General features: G+C 33.9%; 1 protein-coding gene across 1 annotated transcript; it reads left to right on the top strand.

Annotated features, from left to right (window-relative positions):
* The first annotated feature begins 1,339 nt into the window (after window positions 1–1,339).
* On the top strand, window positions 1,340–23,001 carry LOC132722038 (H(+)/Cl(-) exchange transporter 7-like). Its single transcript, XM_060706434.1, has 23 exons — window positions 1,340–2,059; window positions 4,298–4,489; window positions 5,400–5,471; window positions 6,353–6,418; window positions 7,324–7,447; window positions 8,139–8,248; window positions 8,998–9,141; window positions 10,195–10,284; window positions 10,514–10,672; window positions 11,149–11,259; window positions 11,983–12,037; window positions 12,745–12,805; window positions 13,465–13,606; window positions 14,182–14,275; window positions 14,947–15,128; window positions 15,645–15,818; window positions 16,392–16,477; window positions 17,037–17,154; window positions 17,324–17,386; window positions 18,032–18,115; window positions 20,111–20,194; window positions 21,281–21,361; window positions 22,110–23,001. The coding sequence occupies exons 1-23, from the start codon at window positions 2,024–2,026 to the stop codon at window positions 22,206–22,208; spliced, it is 2,427 nt and encodes an 808-aa protein (XP_060562417.1). The 5' UTR covers window positions 1,340–2,023; the 3' UTR covers window positions 22,209–23,001.
* The last annotated feature ends 2,656 nt before the right edge of the window (window positions 23,002–25,657 follow it).

Below are 25,657 nucleotides of genomic sequence, written 5' to 3'. Positions count from 1 at the left end.
AATGCGTACCTGTATTAATTACATGAGCTTTCTAATATTGTATAATTTCGAGGCAAACTGGCCGTCTACGAAATTATAAGGCACATTGGCGTGGAATTGGCATTTGTGATTTCTGTAAATAAAGTCTACAAAATATCGTCATCACCATCATTTTACAGGGCCCGCTGTGTCAGATTTCATAGCAGGTCGGCCAATGCAAGAAGCTACCATTCACGACAATTTAGTAAAGGCTTAAGAAACATGGCAGCACAATGCCCGCATGGCACGGACTTTACTAAGTACAACGATTTTAGTATGTCTATATATAAACTGCATGAAAAGTTGTAGAAGTAACAATATAAGTATGTGGTGCTTACCGTGCCCCAAGCATTTCGTTGCAGATAAGCAAACATTATTCTTCCTTGAGACTACCTCCGACGGTAACGTTAGGCACATAACGCTAGCACAAGACACACAGTCGTCAGATGACCGCATGTTAATTAATTGAGGGTGTTATACGTACGGTGTGGCAATAACGGAGCTGGCAGATGCCCATTGTTCCGATTATATGTTGCCGATTGGAAGCTGTCGATTTCGTTGTCTATTTGAAGCTGCCTTTTACGGAAATATAAGACATAATTATGGCGCAGTCAAAAAGTGTTACTACCAGCGCCCGATCTTGCTATATCAGCGATCGTCTAGAGCTTAATTACCATGTTTTTTTTTTTTCAATGACTAAACATATACATTAATTGTTATATCATACAAGATGTTCTTTTATTATATATTTTTACATGAAATATTGAAAAATATTTATGAACGATAGTGCGTTTATTTATTTTCCGTATTTTCACTGCAAAAATTTATTTTTCACTGCAGTGAATCATATTTTCCGTATTTTTACTGGTGTCTTGCCGGACTACTTTATTCTAAATTCAGTCAATACACAAAATTAAAAGGGAATTCTTCCTATTCATAAGGTAAAAAAAGGGAAAAAGTATATAATAAACAGAAAATTCAAGTTTTTTCTATTATAACAGGATTTATAATATATGTGGTATGAAAATTATCATATTTCACTCGTGGCTTATTTATTTTCATACCACTCGATGAAAATAAATCCTGTATTTACAGAAGAAACTTGAATATTCTTTTTATATCACACAAGATGTTCTTTGATTTTATATCACACAAGATGTTCTTTGATTAAAGAAATATATATATATAAATAAACTATGTTGTTGAATATACATTATTATATAAAGGTGTTGTATATATGTTTGTGTATTAAAAAGGAAAAGGTGTGAAAATACTTTCATGTTAGAATTACTAAAATTATGAGGGAAACTGTATGAAAAGCGCTCTTGTCAATGTTAACGAAAAGGTTATTTTTTACCATGATCGACACAGTGATTGATTTTCATTCAAACAAGACAAACGATAACTTCGAATATATTACCAGATTGTTGCACTCACTGTATATAATTCGATATACATATATTTCATTTCTTTTATTTGCAAATCAGCATTTAAAATGCCTTTGACAATCATAACCCGAACAAAATTGAATGTAATGGCTATCAACATTTGAGTGATAAACTCACTGTTTTTTAACAGCGGGTGTCAAACGTATGATTGGTAATGAAAATTAATTGCTTTTTCAATATTAACCTAGATATAAGGGCTTGAACAAAATGAAAAGTTTATTTGAACTAGACATGTTCCGTTGATATTGTGTGTATCAACTACACACCTATCTTGAATAGGTTTTCGTAGTTGCAGATCATTCAACAGTGGAACATTCTGATTTTTATCCAACTAAAGCATTTTGTTGAATAGACTGATTGAATACGAGTAAAATTTCAGTTTAATCAAATATTATCGGTGTTGGGGAAGTTACCTTAAATAATCAGATTTAGAATGTATTCTTGAAACAAATAAACTCATTGTGATAAATTTGTTGCTGTTTTCATGCGATTATTTTTCCGGATTTAAAGCATAGAGACATTCACGTTTTGACAAGTGCATTGTTTATACAAACAGTATGAATACAGAGACAATCAGAAAGAAACATACTCAGGTTCGTAGAAGATTTCTGTTTTAAAAAACATTATTTATGAAAAGTGTAAATGTTTATAGAATTTTCTGTTTAAATTGAATATTTAAAATGCTTAATTTTTAACCATATGTCATTTGAATACAAACATATTTTTCAGATTGCATGTTAGATTGCGTATATTTTTTTTATAATTGGAACACTTAAATTACCAGTTAATACATAAACGTTTTCTTTTATTGTAAATCATTGATATGGTGTACATTTTATTATCATTATTAATCTCATATCTAATGTGTTTTTAATTCGACTTTTTCGAGTTATTGTAACAGCCAGGTTATCGTTGCCGCTGACGATCCGAAACTTAAACATTGGCCATTGTTTTTTTAAATTTTTATTTCTTAATAGATATTGTCTTTATACTTGGACACAACAGCTCTTTGAACAAGACTTTCCAGAGGGGCTGATTGAACTTAACATTGACTTATAAATGGCATTGACCTTGTAGGTCAAATTTCTGAATTTTGCTTAATTTTGCTGTATTGGCTTTCACTTTTTAGCTCGACTATTCGATAAGAATAAGTAGAGCTATTGTAGTCACCCGAGCGTCGGCGTCGGCGTTGGTGTCCGCGTCGGCGTACCACTATATGTTAAAGTTTTTGTAATACCTCAAATATTTTCAAAGTCAAATTGACATATAGCTTTGAAACTTTGCACACTTGTTCACCATCATGACCCCAACCTGTAGACAGGGGGAGGTAACTGTATCAAGCATTTTGACAGAATTATGCCCCTTTTTCGACTTAGAATTTACGTTAAAGTTTTTGTAATACCTCAAATATTTTCAAAGTCCATTGACATATGGCTTTGAAACTTTGCACACTTGTTCACCATTATGACCCCAACCTGTAGACAGGGGGAGGTAACTGTATCAAGCATTTTGACAGAATTATGCCCCTTTTTCGACTTAGAATTTACGTTAAAGTTTTTGTAATACCTCAAATATTTTCAAAGTCCATTGACATATGGCTTTGAAACTTTGCACACTTGTTCACCATCATGACCCCAACCTGTAGACAGGGGGAGGTAACTGTATCAAGCATTTTGACAGAATTATGCCCCTTTTTCGACTTAGAATTTACGTTAAAGTTTTTGTAATACCTCAAATATTTTCAAAGTCCATTGACATATGGCTTTGAAACTTTGCACACTTATTCACCATCATGACCCCAACCTGTAGACAGGGGGAGGTAACTGTATCAAGCATTTTGACAGAATTATGCCCCTTTTTCGACTTAGAATTTACGTTAAAGTTTTTGTAATACCTCAAATATTTTCAAAGTCCATTGACATATGGCTTTGAAACAAGTTGAAATTTTATAGTCTTCTTTGAGAGCATAATAGGACTCTCTCCAAGGCCTATATCTGTAATATGGATTTAAAGAAAATTTTTACCCTTTTCCTTACTTAGAAAATTTTACATTATCAAGGCTTTTTTACTATCAAGCACTAAGAATAGTCGAGCGTTGCTGTCCTACCGACAGCTCTTGTTTATACATTTGTGTATATGAATTGATATGTCTTCGTACTTGACAGTACAACAATTATAAAGACACTGTCTTAAAGGAGATCAAAGTTATAGTTTTACCTTGACTCATAAAAGACATTGACCCTGAATGTCAATTTTTTTTAACGTCACAGTTAATGTTGTGTTTAGCTGTAACTTTGTTAGCTATGTCATGAATGGATTGTCTGCATACTTAGGCACAAAAATGTCCTTGGAACAAGAGAAGATTTAATTGACCTTGACTTTAATTTGACCTTGACACTTAATGTCAAATAAGTGAATTTTGTTACACTTGGCCATAACAGTGTTATCAATGTATGGTTTTTGATAAATACTTGAACAAAAGATCACTTGTAACAAAACTGACATGTTGAATAACATAGGAAATAAAGAAAGGTTGGAATGGACATTTTGTGGGACATAGCAACCTAAAAGCTTTTTTTAAAACCATACTTTTTCATACCATACTGTATTAACCATACAGTTTTGTACATTCTTCTTAAATACTGAAGTTATTCATTTCCAGAAATAAAGTCACGTCAAGCAAGAGCAAGTCAAGATATTTATTTATTACTAGAATTTTATATACAAAGGTACATGTATAATTTGTATTACAAGTAAATGTGGCCTACGTACATATATACCTTTGAAAAGCATTTAACAGTTCATGCGAACGTCTTACATATTTTATCCAGTTTACTGTAACTGAGGTTTTGGATTCGGACATACAGAAAAGTAAAAACAGTGAGCATGAAGATGGTAATAAACATGACAAGGTCTCTGACAGTGTTGAATGTGATCTAATTGACAATGTTGACACCCAAGCCCCACTAACAGATACATTGACGTCATCCACTTTAACAGCAAGACTCTCCAGTAAATGGCAGGTAAGCTCATTGAACTAATGTATGCATTGTATCATACAGAAAGTGAATTATTTTCTGATCATTTGTATTATGATATGGTGGATCTTTTTCAATTGTTATGGTATTGGAGACAACTCTGTCGTGTTTACTTGTATACATTACATGTGAGCTTTTGTGCGGCGTGTTGTCGCTAGCGACAGCACGACAAAGCACCAAATGGTGCATTGTCTGACTCGTCTTGTCGTCCTGTCGCTAACGATCCACGCCAAACGGCGCGTTGTCGTGTGGCGTGTTGTCGCGATGTCACATTGTCGCTCGGCTCAAATCGAAGAATTGGCTTATAAGCCAAGCGCAAACACGACAACGCGCCGCACGACAACACGCCGTTTGGCGTGCTTCGCTAGCGACAGGACGACAGTGCGATAACGCGCCGTTTTGCGCATTTCGCTAGCGACAAGACGAAAAGGCGAGAACGATACAGGTTGTGTTGTCGCTATCGACGACGCAACGCGCAAAATGTACCAAATCAGCCACCATAGCTATCAATGTAACCGGCCCTTATCTATAATGCAGTCCCTTTGGATTAAACAACTAAACACATTTAGTGATTGTTATATCTTAACAATCAATATCTTTACACCAAAACAATTAATTACCGACAGATATGTTAAATATCGACTATTGGATCTTTTTTGAAGTTGTATTACTAAGAAAATGATGTGCGCTTATGCAAGTATATTAATAAAACATTTATATTGCTGCAAAAAGATTGCAAGAAACAATAATGCAAACAAAAGTGTTCATTCTCTTAGCATATCTAATATGTAAACTTGATTGTTTCCAGGTCGCTAGAGATCAAATTGTTTTCATTTTTTTCTTTTTTTCTTTGTATTATTTTGTGTTTGTTTGTTTTCTTTCTTTTTTCATAAAGGAACTGTCTAGAAGAATTAAAGGACAAGGATATAAGACCAGATTCCGGAAAAGACTAGTTTCTAAATGGGAGGTTAGTGCTGTTTTGATTAGTAATTTTTTTATTAACAAAAAAAAATCGCACTTAATTAAATATATTTTCGTTTTTCATTGCTAAATATATTTGTTTGTTTCGTTTTATTTTCTGTTTCAACGCCTATTTTAACATATTTTTATTACAATAATTACCAGATAAGTACGTATATATTCTTATGTAATGTCCGAAAATGAAAATATTTTATAAGTAATTATTTTATGTAAAAATAAGAAGAATATTGTCTTATATTCAAAAGATGAAAAATCTATTTTGTACCAAGTCTGCTTTAACAGAATTATAAGACTTTCAAGAATTTATTTCTTTGAACTTTGAACTTTGAACTTTGAACTTTTATTTTCAAATTCTAGGCCTCTGAGAGGCATCAGAATACAACATATTAAACATGAACAAATGACGTAATACAAATTTGCTATATAACATGAACAAATGACATGATACAAATTTGCTATGACTAGATAAACAGAAAATTATCATAATACATCCGAGCAGTATACACCCGGGTACACACTACCTATAAAAATAAGCATATAAAATAGTCGAATGGTCAATTTCAAAACTTTATAAAACATATGTCATTTAGTTACACAGTATTGTTTAGCTATAAGGAAACATTAACTAAGAATACTAGTACTTTCACTTACGGACACAAGAGATCAACATGTCTCGGATAATAATAATATATCACTGGTAAATAATTACTTAGGACAGATACCATCCTATCAATTAGGGCATTAACACGAAACGAAATAAAAATATATGTATAAAAATATAATATACACGTCTTGCAGCGTATATGATATTTACATATCTTTGACGTATGTTTTTTCTTTGTCACAAGTATAAACATTTATTTTCAGAGTCTGAATTTTGATACAATCGAGAATAAGCTTCATCAACAGCACAAGGTCAAACCTAATGAAAAAGTAAGTTTAACACTTTAATTCTGTACGACCACAATATATAAGATATTTATGTTCGTAATATCTTTGTGGAAATATTTACTAGAGTGTTTTTGAAATTGATAACAAGGACAACTTTTGGTGTCTGCTGTCTGTCATTGTTCACGTTTTGAAGGCGTTCTTTGCTTGAAATTCCCAATATCAAAACTGACAATCAGACGGATGTTTCCACATATTTCATTTTCAAATTTTATTGCATTTTTATGCTTTAAATGTTTTTTTGCATTGAGTGGAATAAATAATTTTGCACAGTCAAAAGAGCATGAAGGAGGTTTCAAAAGGCTCCATATATTTTTCCCAATTAAGCAATTTTATGACAAAAATTTCCAAAACTGGGCAATTTTTCCCAAAATTTACACTTTCGGCACACTGTGATGTTCTGTCGGATAATTCTCGTATACCTCTAGCTAGGTTATGTTACAAATTGTCGTTATTCTGTCAAAGTTATGTTAGTTTTGTTTGTTTGTTTAGTTGGGATTTACGTCACACCGACACAGTATAGGTCATATGGCGACGTTCCAGCTTTACTGATGGAGGAAGACCTCAGATGCCCTTCCGTGCATTATTTCAGGCACGAACGGGCACCTGAGTAGAACCCCCGATGTTCCGTAAGCTTGCTGGATAGCTTCCTCACATGAAAGAATCAAAAGTCCCTGTCGAGATTTGAACCCACAGTGGTGAGGTGCAAGTGGTTTGAAGTCAATGGCCTTAACCACTCCACCACGGACGCCCCAAGTTATGTTAGTACATTGTAAACAGATTGTTCATTTTCTCGTTCATTTTCTGCCAAGTGCAATTGTTTTCTTATTATTTAAATTCAGGACAGTTGTTCTTCAAAATTAATATACTTGTACTTGCTTCCATTTCAGAAAGAGATATTATATCGCTGGTTGATGGCGTTCTTCACAGGCCTGTTAACAGCTATTCTAGCTTCAACTGTCCACATTCTTGTCGAAACCATTGGGCATGCTAAATTTGATTTTTTACAAAACTGTATCCTTGTATCTTGGCACATTATCTCAAACCTTATTTACTTATGCTGTGTTCATACATTCTTTGTAGTATGTTAAGTTGCTATAATTTAGAATCATTATTACAGTGGTATATGAATGTTTATGAGCATATTTCGGAGTTTCTTATAACCGAGTTACGCTATAAGCGAGTGTGCTGTTAAAGATGATTTTAATATACGATATAAAGGCATAGCGAGATTGGTCCTTATATCAGATTATGCGCTATATCCAAACTCGTTATAAGTGGAGACCACATGCAGTATCAGTAAAATCACTTATTCACAGCTTAAAAGCGTGAAGTCTTTTTGAAACACTTTGAGTCCGCTTCCTGGATCTAACCATTTATGTTTGTCACATGAGGAAACATAGAACACGAACTCACAAACCCTATGTTGAGAAGCAGAGACTTAAACCACTACGTCATCATTTGTATTTCCTTTCATGGGTATGTTGGTGATAGTTAATAACATGAAAAATATTTTCTGTCAAAAGGACATCCTCCTTTCTTGAAAACCGGTCACCAGAAGTAAATATTAGTCATTCATCATCAAGGTTGGTGTACAATGAATATAGTCATGCAAAGTCTGATTTTCTCGTATTGAAGTCTTGTACGTTTCGTTCATACTAGTATTAATTAATATATATTTAGAGAAAACCCTAACAGTATTCAGACATTGATAGATGTTCTAATGAAGAGTGCCTGTGGCAGCCAGCGGTGACATGGATTGTTATAAATGTGGTTGTATCTTGCTGTGGGGCTGCACTGATTGTATATTTTCAGGTGATTTTAAACATACAAATATATCCGGAAATCCATTCATTATGTTATATTTACACATGTAGACACATCGGAGTTTTCTTTTCACGTTAGATATGAAATGAAGATGATCATTTGCAATTAACGTCTTTAAAAGGTTATGGTCATAGCCTCTCACCGCTGTTGGTTCAAATCCCGACTTCGGATTCTTCCATGTGAGGAAGCTATCCAGCTAGCTTACGGAACGTCGGTGGTTCAACTCAGGTGCCTGTTCTTGCATGAAGTAATGCACTAAAGGGCACCTAAGGTCTTCCTTCACCGGTTTAGCTGGAACGTCGTCAATTGACCTATACTGTGTTGGTGCGACGTAAAACCCAACCAAAAATATTTTACAATTAATTACTCAAGTATTGTTTCATTGCAATGACTACAGGTATGCCTTTTCACTATTGAAGTTAAATGTTCCTTGCTAAAAATAATTGCTGTTGATTTTCCATTCAGGCTAGAACATCAGAAAGGCTTTTTCATGGTTGATTCCAGCACTGTTAAGTGTTGAAAATTGATAACGCCTCAAGACGGTGCTAGGGTGCATGAGGGATGTCGCAATTTTTTTATTATCTCTTATGTACAGACTCAATCAAACAGAGTCTGCTATTGCCATGTAATTTTGTTGTGATTAATGCTTCCGAAACATCACCTTTTCCCGATGTTTTACGTAAATTCTGTACTTATTATTTGTTTAAGATGTATCTAAAATTTGTATTGTCTTTTAGCCAATGGCATTTGGTGGTGGTATACCATATATCAAATCGTACCTGAACGGAGTAAAGATCCCCGGATTGCTGACATTAGAATGTTTTCTAGCAAAAGTAGGGGGTGTGATTATGTCTATTCTAGGAGGCCTAGCATGTGGAAAGGTATTATAATTCTTTGTTCTTTATAAAGCATTCAATTTTCATTGTTTATCGCGTCGATCGACATGCTCCGCACAATTTTGTTTATATTTCCATTTCTTGACTAAAACTTTAACCTGATTCTCAAAATGGTAAACTAAATGACATTCTCTCCTTTTTTCATTGATATACACGTAAATAAAAAAAGCCCTCAATATAAGCCTTTGTAACTGAACTTGAAACAATTAATGTCCAATTTCCGATTGCGGAAATTTTTACTGAAATTTTGTACCTACTGGTCATAAAGTTAACGGGGACAAGTTCTGAAATCAAAATGCCAACGTATGGTTTGTATTGAAGTTATGATTTGACGTACTGGATAGGGAAAAGTTTTGATATTGATGTAATCCAAAATTTCGATATAATACAGTGTGACAAGTAAAATATAAGAGCCACTTTTAGCAGCTCCATTTGCGATCTTGTTTATGTTATAAGTTTAAAATATTTTTGACAGGTTATATTGCCACATATAAACGGTTGTTTGTAAAAACCCGAGCCGTTTATGTACAGCCATATAACCTGTAACGAATTTATAATACTGAAAACTTCCTGTTTTTGAGAAAAAAGTGAGATTTTTTTCATAAATTGACAGCAGCTGCCATCATATTTTTGAAGTAATTACATTTTGTCTTTTAAAAATGGAAGTTCGAAGTATTATAAATTCGTTAACAAGATTACTGACATTTTATATGGTCGTATATAAACGGTTGTTTGCAATATATCTCTCGCCTAGCGGCTTTGGTTATATATGCAAACTACCGTTTATATAGAGCCATATAACCTGTCAAAAATCTGTTTTAACTAATATTGTACCCGTAACTCTAGCCTGAATTTGTACTGAATTATTTCTCTTAATGGACCTGAAACTTCTTATAATTAAAGACCTGGTCGCGCACTGAACATAGTCAGATTTTTTATCTTAACAAGCTGGAACAGTAAGTATATATTTATACAGACAAGACAAAGTTAGGTATCTATATTTGTACATTTGTATATATTTTCTATTTGTATGACCAGGAGGGACCTATGGCTCATTCTGGAAGCATAATTGCAGCAGGTATTGGAAAAGGTAGACTAAGGCTACCATGTGGAAGGAAAAGAGTTTCTGTAAGTCCTTTAAACGAATGCCTATATTGTCCTTTTTCAAATTCATGACAATTCCGTTTTAGAAACTGTTAAAGTCGGATTTCATTTTTATCGATTTATAACTTTTTATGTATTTTCACTATTTTGTGTGTCTATAATTCATATTATGTGTACATTATTGGCAGTGCATATATATTATGGAGCAGTGACCTTCCTATACAAAATAAAATGTTGTTATTTATCAAAACAGATATACGCTGGATTTCTGGATGATCATGAAACCCGGGATTTTGTATCTGCGGGCGCTGCAGCTGGGGTGTCTGCGGCGTTTGGGACACCAGTCGGTGGGACACTGTTCTCGTTAGAAGAAGCTGCTAGTTTCTGGAGTAATGCACTGACTTGGAGAGTAGTATGTAGTATAGACAATATACCAAGATAAGTTAATGTGTCTTGATCTAGATCGGTATTAGATAATTACGTTTTTATGAATTTACTTATGTAACCCATTTGTGAATGTTTTATTATGAGTTGCCGGTATGATATAAAGGAAATACGAGTCTAGGAAGTTTAATTTGTATGAGGAATACTCAGTAACCTCACAAATACGAATGCATGAGCAATTGGGACTGTTACATTTGTAATCAGTAATTGTTATTGTTGCGATGTAATGAACGTTTTGTTGGCTTTTTTTTCTATATTATACATGTATAAGTGACAGAGATAGTAAAGTGCTGTGCGATACGGAATTAAATTAGTTTTGATCTATTGTTGAAGCGTCTGCTAACTTTGGGTTAGACTTTTTTTCGAAAATTGATTACAATAATGGGATTTATTGAAAAAAAAAATCATATCTGTCGCACACTTAATATCAACTTTGTTTTTCAGTTTTTTACAGCTATGATTGCGTGCTTCTTCACTAATTTAATGCTCAGTATATTCCACGGCACACCGTTACGTTTGTCATCCCCGGGCTTGGTGAGATTCGACGTATTTCCAGTGAGTTATTAGTACTCAAACCTACCTCCAACTTTACATATATATTAACATAAATGCTACGAAAGCAATTTAAAGAATGTGAATGTTAGAGTTTTGAACTGAGATCAAATTTTAAATCAAAAGTACAAATATCCAGATGTCCAGTTTGAAATTGAAAATCTTGACCACTGATTATTTGAAATACAAATTTTTTTGTGGTAGTTATTTTAGGTTTTTTTTTCTTTTAAGAAGATATGCCATTCCCATCTATTCTACCAGTCCAACTGCGTGCATGTACATTAATTATGTATAATTTTCTTTAATTCATTCTTTCTTTCTTTCTTTCTTTGCTTCCGTTTGGTTGGTTCAATGACGCACTAACACAGAGTCAGTATAGGTTACATGGCGACTTTTCAGCTAATGGAGGGTCTTAGATGCCGCTCCATGCATTATTCTAGGAACCGCCGACAGTTCCGTAAGCCAGCTGGATAGCTTTCTGACTTGAAATAATTCAAAGTCTCTGCCGGGATTCGAACCCACAGCGGTGATGGGCAAATGATTTGAAGTCAACGACCTTACCCACTCGGCAAAGGACGCCTCCGTTTAACGCACTGCTATCAGACAAGATGACTCTTTAATTATTTGAATAACCACCTATAGAAATATGTAAAGTATAATATCTATTTACAGTTATGAGATATCATATACATGTGTAATTATGCTCTGCTTTAACTACATTTTCAGAATTTGGAGTTTGATCTGATAGAAATACCAGTTTATTTGTTGATGGCCGTTATAGGTTAGTGTTTCTGAATACCCGCTTGATTATTCAATGTTAACAAGATGATATTCTTCCCCTAATTAAGTTACGACATTATGTACAATCTTTATGTAAATGTAGAAATAAAGCAGACATTAAATGAATGTTCGTATAAATTGTTACTGTACTATTTGTCCATGTACGTGACATAATTTTTGTTAACACTATAGAAGAATCCGTGTGACTTATAGTACATCAGTGCTTGCGTCCGTTCATTCTGAAAATTTTTGTCATGCAAAAAAATACAACACATGTTTAGACGTTGTTTCATTTTGACTAGTATCAAAGTAATTTTCACAGTTTTTGATGCCTGAAATGTGTTTTTCCTACTCATAACAAAACGATTTCGAATAACAAGGCACAAAAATATCGAGGTTTGACTGCAAAATTTCATTAACTTATATGAAATAAAAAAAAGATTAACAACAGTAGTGCGGTCAACGCTCGATATGAAGGTGAAGGAAGTTGTCAGGTTAACTAACGGAATAGCGGTGATTCAACTCGGGTGCCCGCTCTTGCTTGCGCTTTTCTTCCACCAGTGAAGCTTGAAAGTCGCCATATATGTCGTGATGTGACTTAAAACCTTAAAAAACATGTGACGAAATGTTACTTAACCATTGCAGCTATATACCACCTAACACGTTTACACAGTAGCATAACTAGTGATTTTTTAAAATTATTTTCAGGAGGTCTGTTAGGTGCCGCCTTTGTTGTTATCAACTACAAATTAACCGTTTTTAGAAATAGGTACGACTATAAGGTCTTTCACAATTTAAATTGAAGATGAACGTGTACAAAAGTTTTACACTTTACGCCATCGCCGGTAGGCCGGATGGTTTGTATTGAAGTTATGATTTGATTGCTGTCTATATTCTTAGGACAGGGGAGGGCCGATAAGAACTTGGGTCCAACCTTTTTGCTATTTGTTATATCAAAATCAGTCTGTTTCTCTGTATATTTACATGTTTATATTAGCAATAAATTTTATTTAACTTCAATATTCTTAGGACTAGGTATGAATTGGACACGGGTATTAATTTTATTAGGAATATCTTTGTTGATACCGTTGCTCTTTTGTTGAGATAAGGGACTTATATCAAATAATCCCATTCAGTGAAAGCCAAATTGTGTGATATTGTTTAAATAATATTTTTTTCGTCCTCTGATATCTTGTATAACAGCAAAATTGCTTTATGAAAGTATGAGATGGAAGGTTCAGAAATTGTTGCCTACAAATATCACTTTAGAAAAATGGCTAGTCGTTCCTAAATAATTTCAAACTTTTTGATTTGAGTTTGTTGATGGTAAAAGTTCCGTTGTTAAATCCATGTCTTACAGTACTTATTATTGATATTTATAAAAAAAGTATGTAACATTTTATGAATTATTTTCATTTCATTATTCAGATTTGTCAAGTTAAAGTGTATGCGAGTGTTAGAAGCTGGGTTAGTAGCAGCGTTAGCTGGGCTTGTATCAATTATCTTGATAACTAACATTAATGCATGCACCAACAAGAAACCGTACGACGATCTAGCCATTGTTGCTCAAGTATGTCACTGTTTTGTCACTTTATTTTGTTTGCGGTTTTTTAGACTGACTTGTGCATTCCACGTGCATTTTGCATGTATAAGCGAGCTCCGAGTAATGATAAGTTCTGTGATTTAATGCCATGTAAAATTTCACACAGCATTTCCGTAAGTTGCAGTATTCGTAGAGAATGAAGTGTCGCTCTGGCTAGGATCCGATGTTGTACATTTATAGGTAAATAAAGGAAATAGGTAAACAAGAAAATACATCATTAAAATATTGGTAATTTAAATTTGCTATAGAGCACTTGTGTAACGTTTATTTTTTATTAAAAATTTGTGACGTTTATATTTTTTATGTTGCAAAAAAATGTGTTTCTTGTGGAGTATCATAAATTCGTTATACAGACATTTGACAGGTTATATGACCTTGTTTTAACGATTGTTTGCTATATAACCCACGTATAATGGCTCAGATTATATTTCTTATAACTGTTTATACTGGGCAGTATAACTTGTAAAAATCATCATAAAACTAATGCCATTATAAACTGTATTAATGTATTGGTATTCAATAATTTAACTATTATTTTCCAGGTTAAATGTCCAGAAAATGAACACCATTCTCTTTCAACATTGATTTTAGCAACACCAGAAGGATGTCTGAAGGCCCTTCTTAACGACCCTTTTGGTAATAACGTTTCCTATATTGTAGACATTATCAAGCATATTTCAATTTACATAGCAAAGTCTTCAATACTTGTTTTGAAAGAACGGTTGAAAAATACATTTGAGCCGCGTCACAACATACCAACATAATGTGTTTGCGACCAGCATGGGTACAGACCTGCCTGCGCATCCGCGCAGTCTGATCAGAATCCATGCCGCTCGCTTACAGACAAGAAACTGATAGCGAACAGCATGGATCCTGATCAGACTGCTCGTATGCGCAGGCTGGTCTGGATCCATGCTGGTCGCAAACCCATTATGTTGGTTTTGTCATGACGCGGCTCAATTATTTTATGTGTTTTGATTGGATAAAAAAATAAAACTGTCTTGTATTTTCCATTTAATGTAAGCATTTGCCAAAAGTACTGATAGAATCGGATATATGAAGAGAATAAGGAATTTTGGAGTTTGAGTAACTCAATAAATTACTATGATGAAAATTGTATATATCTTTAATTAATATGATTTCACCGTAAATTGCGAATTAGTAACATAACTATTTCCACATGTATTGTTCATCAGTAACCGAATTATTTCCGTGAGTATTGTGGGAAGACTTCATTCTTTGCTATACAGTATATACTATCGGGTTAATATCGTTAAATATATGGCAACAATATGATTTTTTTCCAGATTCATATGGAGCGGTGTCGTTATCGTTGTTTGTTGTCGCTTTCTTTTTCCTGGCTGTATTGACGTATGGTTTAAGTGTTTCTAGAGGTGTATTTATACCTTGTCTGGTAATCGGTGCAGCATGGGGACGGCTGTTTGGATTAGCTGCTATGTATATTCTCCCAGGTGACAAGGAACAATATGTAAGTATGGTTTGATTAATCATCAGTACCGCTTTCGCCATTATGGTAGTCATCATCATCATTTACATCTTGTTGTCATCATCATCATCATTTACATCATCATCATCATCATCATCATTGACATCACTAACTTCCATCAATGTTGAACTTTCAGTACTAGCGTGTTTCCTTTATTGTTTGCAGACTTGCACCTATGGGACAAAACCATGTATTTCCTAGCATACATTTCTCTATACCAATCATAGAGGTTGTTAAAACCCTGCGGGCTCGGTCTTTAAATTTGTCCTTGTGCTTCTGCAGATGTTACTGCACGAGAAAAGAAGCATTAACCCTCTTATATAAACCATAGATAATCTTACGCACATCGAATGTAATTTATAGGTTGCTAAGCGTGGGCTGTGCACACTGTAACAAGACTTATATATATTGTGTGAATTACGTTAAGTTTCCATTTATGTATTACTTTTCCATTTACGACATACTGAAGTATTTTGTCTTTTTTCTCTTTTAAAGGAGACGCATATAGGTAAATATGCTTTAGTCGGTGCAGCAGCTCAACTTGGTGGTGTTTTAAGGGCAACCATCAGTTTATCTGTGATGATCATAGAGTGTACGGGAGAAGTTTCTTTCGGTCTTCCAATTATTCTTGTACTAATGATCTCGAAATGGGTTGGAGATTTTATATCTACGGTATGTTATTTTTTATTGGCTATATTTGCGCATATTAATGTGTCTCTAGGGTGACAAGCCAGCTAGTATGTCTAAATTGAAGAAAAACGCAGTTAAGTTTAAGGGACTCCACCGAGGTTTCTTGACATAATGGTCCTGGATTTGTTCAAGAATTATAAGTTTAATTTTGTAAAATGGGATAAGAATCTTACAAAAAATACGATTTTCAATTTAATTATGAGAATATTTCTTCGTTATATTTTGCGTATCTTCCCGTGTTAAGTGCTCCAGTTGATCTATGTAAGAAATTCAAAATTTTATGGGAGGTTTAAACTTTAGACCTCAGTAGGTTTAAACTTTAGACCTCAGTGGAGTTTCTTTATTGAGATACAACTTTTTTTTCATAATCTATCTCTGTTAATCCCTGGTAAAAGTTTATTCTTTCCAATATATGTGTATATGATCCTGTAAATTTCGAATGAAATAAATTTCAATGAAGAGTAATCCATAACATAAATTCAGCAGGTTAAGGGTTAAATGCAGGTGAATCCTTCCTAATCATCACTTTGTTTATAATATTCATATTGTTTATAGGGCTTATACGACATGAATATAGAAGTTCTTGGACTACCTCTGTTACCATGGGACCCACCACCATTCTGCCATAATGTCAAAGCTAGGTAAGATCTAACATCATTTACATGTATAATTGATTATATTAATGTGTAGTGGCTCACAGTGCCCTTTGTACGGAGTAGATAGTCAGTTCAATAAATGATATGAGCCGCGTCACGACAAAACCAACATAATGCGTTTGCGACAACCATGGATCCAGACCAGCCTGCGCATCCGCGCAGTCTGATCAGGATCTATGCTGTTCGCTTACAAAACCTATAACAAGTAGAGAAACTGATATTCTAACACTATCGGAATTTTTTCTATATCAACGATTTTAACATAAACAAAAACAAAAAGAATCATCAACTAAAAAGATAGTGTTAATGTGTATCTTTAATCTAGGTCGGAATATGGGCGCCTTATACAAACTTTGGTAGAACCATTTCAAATGTTAAATATACATATGTTTCAGGTATTAAAGATGGATATGTGACGTCTACAAAATCAAAACACTATTTTTGATTCGTCTGCTGTAAGTGCTGTTAGAGTTTATGTTTAACTTATATTATTATTTCATTATCACGTTTATTATTACATATATGTTTGTCATTTTGTTTACAGTGACATCATGAATTGTCCGGTGTCGTCATTTAGAAAGGTTGAGAGGGTGGGAGATATTGTACAAACACTTAGGAATGAAACATTCTGTGGGTTTCCAGTCGTTAGCAATAGTGGAAAGGTAATATCATTAATTCTCTAAAACATTTAATATAACTTTTAGGATCTCGAAATATTTGAATACATAATTACACACAAAAGATTTCATATAAGAAGAATTATTTCTGGTGTAAATGAATTTGTTTTGCCCATTATATACTATTCTCCAGTGTAACATTTATTTGTTTCAGGTACCATGTAAAATGTCTGGTCTGATACTGCGGTCTCAACTTGTTGTGTTGCTGAAGTATAAGGTACCTTCCATATTCTTACATAGACCAATTATCTAAATTCCCTACACATGATGTTAAACTAAAAGATACATGTTTTTAATGTACATTTATTTGGTTTAAACATATTTGTTTAAGCTCGATTGCGAAACAAGCTCTTGCAACTTATACTAAACACTTTCGAGCCGGCTTCATGGAACCAACCAGTACTGGTGTCATATGATCCCGGGGTTGAGAGACAGGCACCTTAACCATTAGGCCACCGCTCCCCTTGTGCATGTACTTGGTACCTGTACAAACTTACACGTAAATTATGGGTTTTTAATGGTCACTGTTATTAAGCAATTCTTAATTTACACCACCTTACCATATTAAATATCTTAAATGAGTTGTCCATCTTTTTTAATCATCATTATTAGAAAAAAATTGGAAACTTTTACAGACTAAACGTGCGGTGCAGACGATGATCAGACGACACTGGTCGCATAAGTAGAATCAGTTGTCACCAGCAGGCTACGGGTTAAGAATAGATAAAAATAGTATACGTGTTGAGAATTGTGATATGGTCATTTTATGTATGAAAATGCATCACTTAAAGAATACAACAAATAGTCTTGTAAAGTGATATTTTATGCCATCATGTCCCTATATTGGTCACTATTATTACAGGTGTTTTGTCAGCAGCTTGATCAGCAGCCCAGCAGTGTTAGACTTAAAGATTTTCAAAAATATGATCAGCATTTGAAAATTGAGGTAATAAAGAATTTATTTTGCATCACAGAACAGAAATTCCTTTTCAATCAATACATTTTCCCCACATATAAACACTGTATAAAAACTGCAAATAAGCTTAAGAGGATAAACTGAAAAATGTACAAAACTGCTAAATTACATACAAGACATTAATGACATAGTAATAAAATATTTGGAATCAAAGGGCTGCAAGCTCAGTGGTATTTTCTGATCCCTGCAATCTAAATCGTACTGTATATCTGTATGTGTTTTCCTGTATAAGTTTATTTTTATGTACTATAAGTCATCTTGCAGGGCACCAGAGTTTGATACATACGGAATTTTGCATAACTAGAGTTGCATCAAAAAAAAAATTATGTTAATTTTTTATGATAGCCACACTTTATCCTTGCATATCGTGGCTATTTCCTTAACAAAGACACTAAAAAAAAAGAATTAAAAAAATGTTGACTCGACTGGGATTTGAACTCCAGACCTCTCACACACCAAACGAGCGCGTTACCCCTGCACCACGGAGAAGTTTTAAAATCAAAAGCTGAATAAAATCAAGTGATTCTAAATTTAGATTTTCCATTGCATTTCGGGTTAGGGTAAAATCGAGGTATTTTGTTCAGGGTAAACCTGTTGTTTAAAATTGAAGTAAATAATTTAGCAAAAATCTTCTCGCCCAAACAGTCCAACATGTAGAAACTATATATTCAACTACTCGGCAGTCAGATTTATTTGTGTAGTATTCGGTAATCGACATCGCTAAAAATAGCATTTTCATTGATTAAAATCATATTCATCCGCGTAATTTGTGAGTGTGCGTTTATTGACAGCTCTATAAGCCAACGCTACTTTAAAAGTTTGAAGGTGTAGTAATTTGTTGGACACTTGTAACAAAAAATTGTTCTTTCTTTTAAATTGCTGGTTTTTAAGCAGTTTTGAGTGAGAACTAATTTGCGTTGTTAGGACTGTTAGGAAATTTTGTGTTAGACCGTGGATGTTAGCTATGTATTATCTGATCTGCGATCAGAAAATACAAAAATGAACATAATTAGAAGTCAAATGTTTTAAGAGAGTTTATTATTTGTATTTACAATTATAATACATCTGTATAGTAATAAATATATATAACAGAAAACTTTTGGACAACTTTTTGTTATTATATATTACAAAAAAAAAACTCGGCAAAAACGGCAATTAAATCTATGTTCGGGATATTTGTTATAGTTTATTTAACTAAGTGTCCATTTGCTTTCTGTCTGGAGTGAAACCTTAACATACTCGTATAAACTGCCTGTTCGTCAAGAAAGAGGCGTTCTCCAATGTCCATGACAGTGGTCAATGGCATTAGTGTCTTTTAATCTATTATCAGAAATTCGTAAACGTTGATAGTCTTCAATATACAAAATTAGTGTAGTATTTAAGACTGTCAAAATGAAAGGAACTTGGTGGTTATTGTTGCATTTTCCAACTGAAATTGTCCCAATATTGTAGAAACGTATTGAATTCTTCATTCATAATAATGATTATATATAGTATGAATTACATGTACTGCTGTCACTGCTTTACGTACATTAATTACTATATAGACTATAGTAATATGTGTACTTTGACTTGTTTATTGAGCCTTCAGTTAAAAGTTTCCACTTTAAATAGTATATATAAAAATACGCTGATAATGAATATTGCTCATGTATTACCATATACAAATATGTTATAAAATCTTAGTTTGCAGGCGACCATTGCCACGGCACTTCTGTTTCTGTACACATTTTTGTCCGATGAAAGAATTTGTCAGTTGAAGTGAATGCTTGAATAATTGACTGTTTTACACAGAATGTTTATTTTTTCAAAATAACATCAATTCATATATACATAAGATGTACATGTTATTTACATGTTTGATTAAATTTACGTTATTTTAACGGTGTATCATGAGCGAATTACTATTTGTTCTATATATTCCGGCGTTGATAGATGTGTTTGTATGTGTTATACTGGTTTCAGAATGTTGTTGTGTCCGACGAGGAGATGAATTATTTGATGGATCTAAGACCGTATTATTCACCTAGCCCATATACTATTGGTCCGGTAAATATTCAAATTTTTATTTTTATTATTATTATTATTATTATTATTATTACATGTCTACGTCCCCGCAAGGCGTTTGACATTAACGGAAGATAGATAGATAGATTATTATGATATCATATTATCTTGTTTACACGAATACAAGCTGGTATATTGCTGCATTTTTTGTTGTTTTTGGTATAATTTATTCTGAATTTAAAATGAGCGATCGAGTGCGCAATTTCAGGTAATGTCCAATTACTCAAAGTTCGTTGTATTTTATTTTCAAAATTTATGGTGTCTACGTTATTTAAGTCATAGCTACTAATTACACTTTCAAATGATTGGTAAATGATTTGATAGTATTATAGTCATACATTGTCAAGTGAAGAACATATTGAACTAGATACGGCCTGCTCAGGAGCATCTACAGACATTTACATGTATTTATTAAACATGTTCAACAATCAGAAACCAAACGTTGTACATCATCCAGAGAATTTATCCAGATACATGCTTATATACACCAGTCTGTAACAAATACGGAAGGACTTACTTTAATGTATTTCATAAAAACGTCTACATGAAATACTTTTCACAGAAACGTCAATTGGTTATCATGAAATACTTTTCACAGCAACGTCAATTGGTTATCATGAAATAATTTTCACTGAAACGTCAATTGGTTATCATGAAATACTTTTCACAGAAACGTCAATTGGTTATCATGAAATACTTTTCACTGAAACTTCAATAAGTTGTCATGAAATACTCTTCATTGAAAGGTCTATTAGTTATCAGAGTGACACGTCACTTGGTTATAATAAAATGCTTTTCATTGAAACGTAAATTGGTTATCATATAATACTTTTAACTGAAACGTCAGTTGGTCATCATGAAATACTTTTCACTGAAACATAAAATACATAAAAAACAAACATTTCACTGAAACGTCAATTGGTTAACATAAAATACTTTTCACTAATACGTCAATTAGTTATCATAAAATACTTGTCACTGAAACGTCAGTTGGTTATAGTATCATAATATTCTTTTCACTGAAACGTCAATTAGTTAAAATAATAAGACAATAATATATCATTGCAGATGTTTTCTCTTCCACGACTATTTAGACTTTTCCGTGGTTTGGGACTCCGTCACTTGGTAGTTGTAAACGATAGTAAAGAGGTAAGTAATAGAAAGAGCACCGAAACACGAGGCTATCTGATTTGTACGAGGGGGCGTAGCCCCCGAGTATAAATCAGATTGCCGAGCGGTTTGGTGTTCTTTCTCTTTTGTATCATAGTCAAACATAAAAACACTTCCCTGTTGTCACAATATGAAACCCCAGAAAAAAAAGTAACCAATGAACAAGCATCTGAATATGATATTTCTGCCGTTTTCCCTTTCTCTGCCGTCACAATAAGTAAACCCAAACAAAAATGAGCCAATCAACGGGCATGCTCTGGAGTGCGGGTAACTGATACCTGCACTCCAGTTACCGCATTGTGAATGTATAATGTATACGATTTAACTTAAACACTTTTTCAACAGAAAGGTCCCCATACTATATGATACAACTTTATTAATATCACAACAAAATTACATGATAATTGAAGACTCGGTTTAATTGAGTCTGTTCATGAGAGATTATGAAAAAAAGTGCAACATCCCTTATACATCCCCCTAACACTGGTACTCAATTTTCTATTCTTAAAAGCGCTGGAATCAATGACCCCGTAGGACAACACTGAGGCATTATCTAAACATCCTGTTTAAAAAAACTGCATTCAGCATGTTTCCTTTTCCAAGCCAAGTCAAATTATTATGATATTTTTCAAATAACCTTTCTGTCTTTGTCTTGAAGATAGTTAACACTTTTGTATCTTTGACTTTCATGATTTGTATAATTGTAATATCTTTGTATTTTTAACAGCCTATTGGAATGATAACAAGAAAAGATTTGGCGAAATTCCGAGTTGAATCACATCGAGGTCTACTGAAAGTTGAACAACTTAACATAGAAGATAAATAACAACAGTGACATATTGTTAACACTTGTAATGACACTATACTACGACTTTACAATTTTAGTTCATGCTGAATTTCTGATTATTTCAAAGGAAAATGTTTTCTTTTTAATATTATTCAAAGTTAACTTACGGTAACTAACATGGCACAACTGCAATTGATATGATTTGACTAACAGGTCAGCTTCACACATGTCAAATACAAATTTCTGGTACAGTGTACCAGTGTACTATCAAACTGCAAACAAAATATATTCTACTCTATAAATCATTGTTGTTGTTTTTAAAGGCACATTATGCCTCAGAAATGAATAATTTTTCCCAACTTTAGAAAGAGCAAACATGAGTTTTACAATGTTTAAATCATGGTTTTAGAACGTGTCATTTAAAGAAAGTATAGCACTGATTGGGGAATTATTTGTCATTAAAGTAGCAAAATGTAAACAAAGTAGTATTTTGACTTCCGTACAAAATAAATTTAGCTACATGTATACTAATTAAAACAAGAGCACCGCTAGGCGGAGCATTATATGCCCGAAAGTGTTTTTTTTTCTTTACTAAGGATGAAGCATTTGTAAGATATTACATAAACTAAATAAACTATTACCTCTTTCAAATAGCAATCCTCCTATAAAGTTTGAATATTGTGGGCCAAATGGAACTTCAGTTATGCTCTGGAAACTGTTTTTAGTTTTGAGGTAATAGCTACCTTGAACTTTGACCGTGTGACCCCAAAATCAATAGGGGTGTTCTACCCAATATGGACAATCATCCTATGAAGTTTCAACACTATGGGCCAAATAGAAATTAAGTTATGTTCTGGAAACTGTTTTCAGTTTTAAAGTAATAGTGACCTTGACCTTTGACATTGTGACCCCAAAATCAATAGGGGTATTCTACCCAATATGGACAATCATCCTATGAAGTTTGAATATTGTGGGACAAATAGACCTTAAGTTATGCTCTGGAAACTGTTTTCAGTTTTAAAGTAATAGTGACCTTGACCTTTGACCTTGTGACCCCAAAATCAATAGGGGTCTCCTACCCAATATGGACAATCATCCTATGAAGTTTGAACACTGTCGGCCAAATGGAACTTAAGTTACGTTCCGGAAACTGTTTTCAGTTTTAAGGTAATAGTGACCTTGACCTTTGACCTTGTGACCCCAAAATCAATAGGGGTCTTCTACCCAATATGGACAATCATCCTGTGAAGTTTGAATACTGTGGGCCACATGGAACTTAAGTTATGCTCCAGAAACTGTTTTCATTTTTAAAGTAATAATGACCTTGACCTTTGACCTTGTGACCCCAAAATCAATAGGGGTCTTCTACCCAATGTGGACAATCATCCTATGAAGTTTGAACACTGTCGGCCAAATGGAACTTAAGTTATGCTCCGGAAACTGTTTTCAGTTTTAAGGTCATAGTGACCTTGATCTTTGACCTTGTGACCCCAAAATCAATAGGGGTCTTCTACTCAATATGGACAATCATCCTACTATTTACTGTCTAATGCTTAATGCCTACTGTCAACTGTTTAATGCATACACTGTCAACAGTTAAATGCCTATAGTTGCAACTGTTTAATGCATACACTGTCAACTGCTTAATGCCTATTATTACCTGATACCTTATATAAATGTAATTTGTTATTATTTACTGTTTTCTAAAATTTTTAAAACGTCAACGTTCGCGAACTGTTGGCCGGTCAATAGTTTCGACTGTTTCCCTCTCGTGCTCTGATGTCATTGACGTCATAGATGGAGGATTCCCACTTGAAGCGTCCATCGATCTTGATCATGAACTAGACGTGACGTGACATAGTTAAAATATTAAGTTTAATTATTAAAATATGTGCAAAACTATTTTCTTGTTCCTTTTTTCTTCTGCAAATACTGTTAAACAGTAGTTGATCAGGTAGTAAAACAGTTATTTCATGCGTGATTTGGGAACAGTTAAACAGTTGTCCCTCGGTGTCGGGGATAGTGTTTTGAACTGTTGCCCTCGGCCGTACGGCCTTGGGCAACAGTTCAAAACACTACCCCCTCCACCTCGGGCCAACAGTTTGACTGTTCCCAAATCACATATGAAATAACTGTATACTGTTAACTGGTAAATTCAAACTGTCTACTGCTTATTGCCAAATAAAAATGTCAACATTTTACAGCCTTTTTCCAAATGTGTTTTTTATAATGACCAACCACTAACAACGAGACCTTAAAATCGGTGTCGCTGTTTTGGTGATACACACCAAGAACCAGGGTGGCTTTGAAATTCCGCCCATTATCGCATGATGTGGTGATTTTCCTTTAATGTTCCTCACTGTTATACGCCAGTAACATGCTTTATAATGGTGGATCAGAGGTGACATTTGTGCGATTTTTTAAGTCTCGTGCTCATGAGATGCTATGTCGTGGCCACGAAATACTAAGTCGTGCGCACGAGATAATTAAGTGGTGCGCATGAGATAATATGTCGTGGCCACGAGTTACTAACAAGAAGATAAAAGATAAACTATCAAGGAAATCGAAAGTTAACAGAATTAAAATCTATCTACATACATTGTAAATAAAAGCTTTATTATAAAAATGTACACTGTCTTCATAATTTGTATTTCAACAGATAGGCCTAATCTAGAAATTTTGTATTTGACTTATAGTATTTTAGTATATTAAAATATAGTATATTCAAGACCTGGATTAACTTTTATCAACTTCAATTTTAAAGTACTCTTATCAATACAAGAATTTACTGTATGTTAATGTGGATGCCTAACAGAAAGGCAACTGTACGATGGTGACAATACGACAGTACGATGGTGACAGTACGACAGTACGATGGTGACAGTACGATGGTGATAATACGACGGACTGTCACCGTCGTGCTGTCGTGCTTCGCAATCGTAGTCACCATCGTACTGTCGCACTATTTGTACTGTCATGTTTCACGCTTTTCGTTCTTAGAGAAAACGCACCTGGCCTAACGGAGCACCGTAACTAAGTGACTTCTTCAAAAATAGTTTAATTTCTTTTGGTAGGGAGAGTAAGTGGTCCAAGCACGTGAAAATCATGGATTTCATGGAAAACGTACTGGGCCTAACGAAGCACCGTAACTAAGTGACTTCTTCAAAAATAGTTTAATTTCTTTTGGAAGGGAGAGTTAGTGGTCCAAGCACGTGAAAATCATGGATTTCATGGAAAACGTACTGGGCCTAACAGAACACCGTAACTAAGTGACTTCTTCTAAAATAGTTTTATTTCTTTTGGTAGGGAGAGTTATTGGTCCAAGCACGTAAAAATCATGGATTTCATGGAAAACGTACTGGGCCTAACGGAACACCGTAACTAAGTGACTTCTTCTAAAATAGTTTAATTTCTTCTGGTAGGGAGAGTTATTGGTCCAAGCACGTAAAAATCATGGATTTCATGGAAAACGTACTGGGCCTAACAGA

Source organism: Ruditapes philippinarum, unplaced genomic scaffold, assembly GCF_026571515.1.
Source record: "Ruditapes philippinarum isolate M1 unplaced genomic scaffold, ASM2657151v2 ctg853_1_1_1_1, whole genome shotgun sequence".
Taxonomy (NCBI): domain Eukaryota; kingdom Metazoa; phylum Mollusca; class Bivalvia; order Venerida; family Veneridae; genus Ruditapes; species Ruditapes philippinarum.
The sequence above is the reverse complement of the archived record's forward strand: the minus strand, read 5'-3'. Positions and strand labels throughout refer to the sequence as shown.

Coding starts and splice junctions, on each gene's coding strand:
- LOC132722038 (XM_060706434.1), top strand. CDS start 2,024: ATGAATACAGAGACAATCAGAAAGAAACATACTCAG. Junction 6,419..7,323: donor AGGTCAAACCTAATGAAAAA/GTAAGTTTAACA, acceptor CTTCCATTTCAG/AAAGAGATATTATATCGCTG. Junction 20,195..21,280: donor GCCCATATACTATTGGTCCG/GTAAATATTCAA, acceptor ATATCATTGCAG/ATGTTTTCTCTTCCACGACT.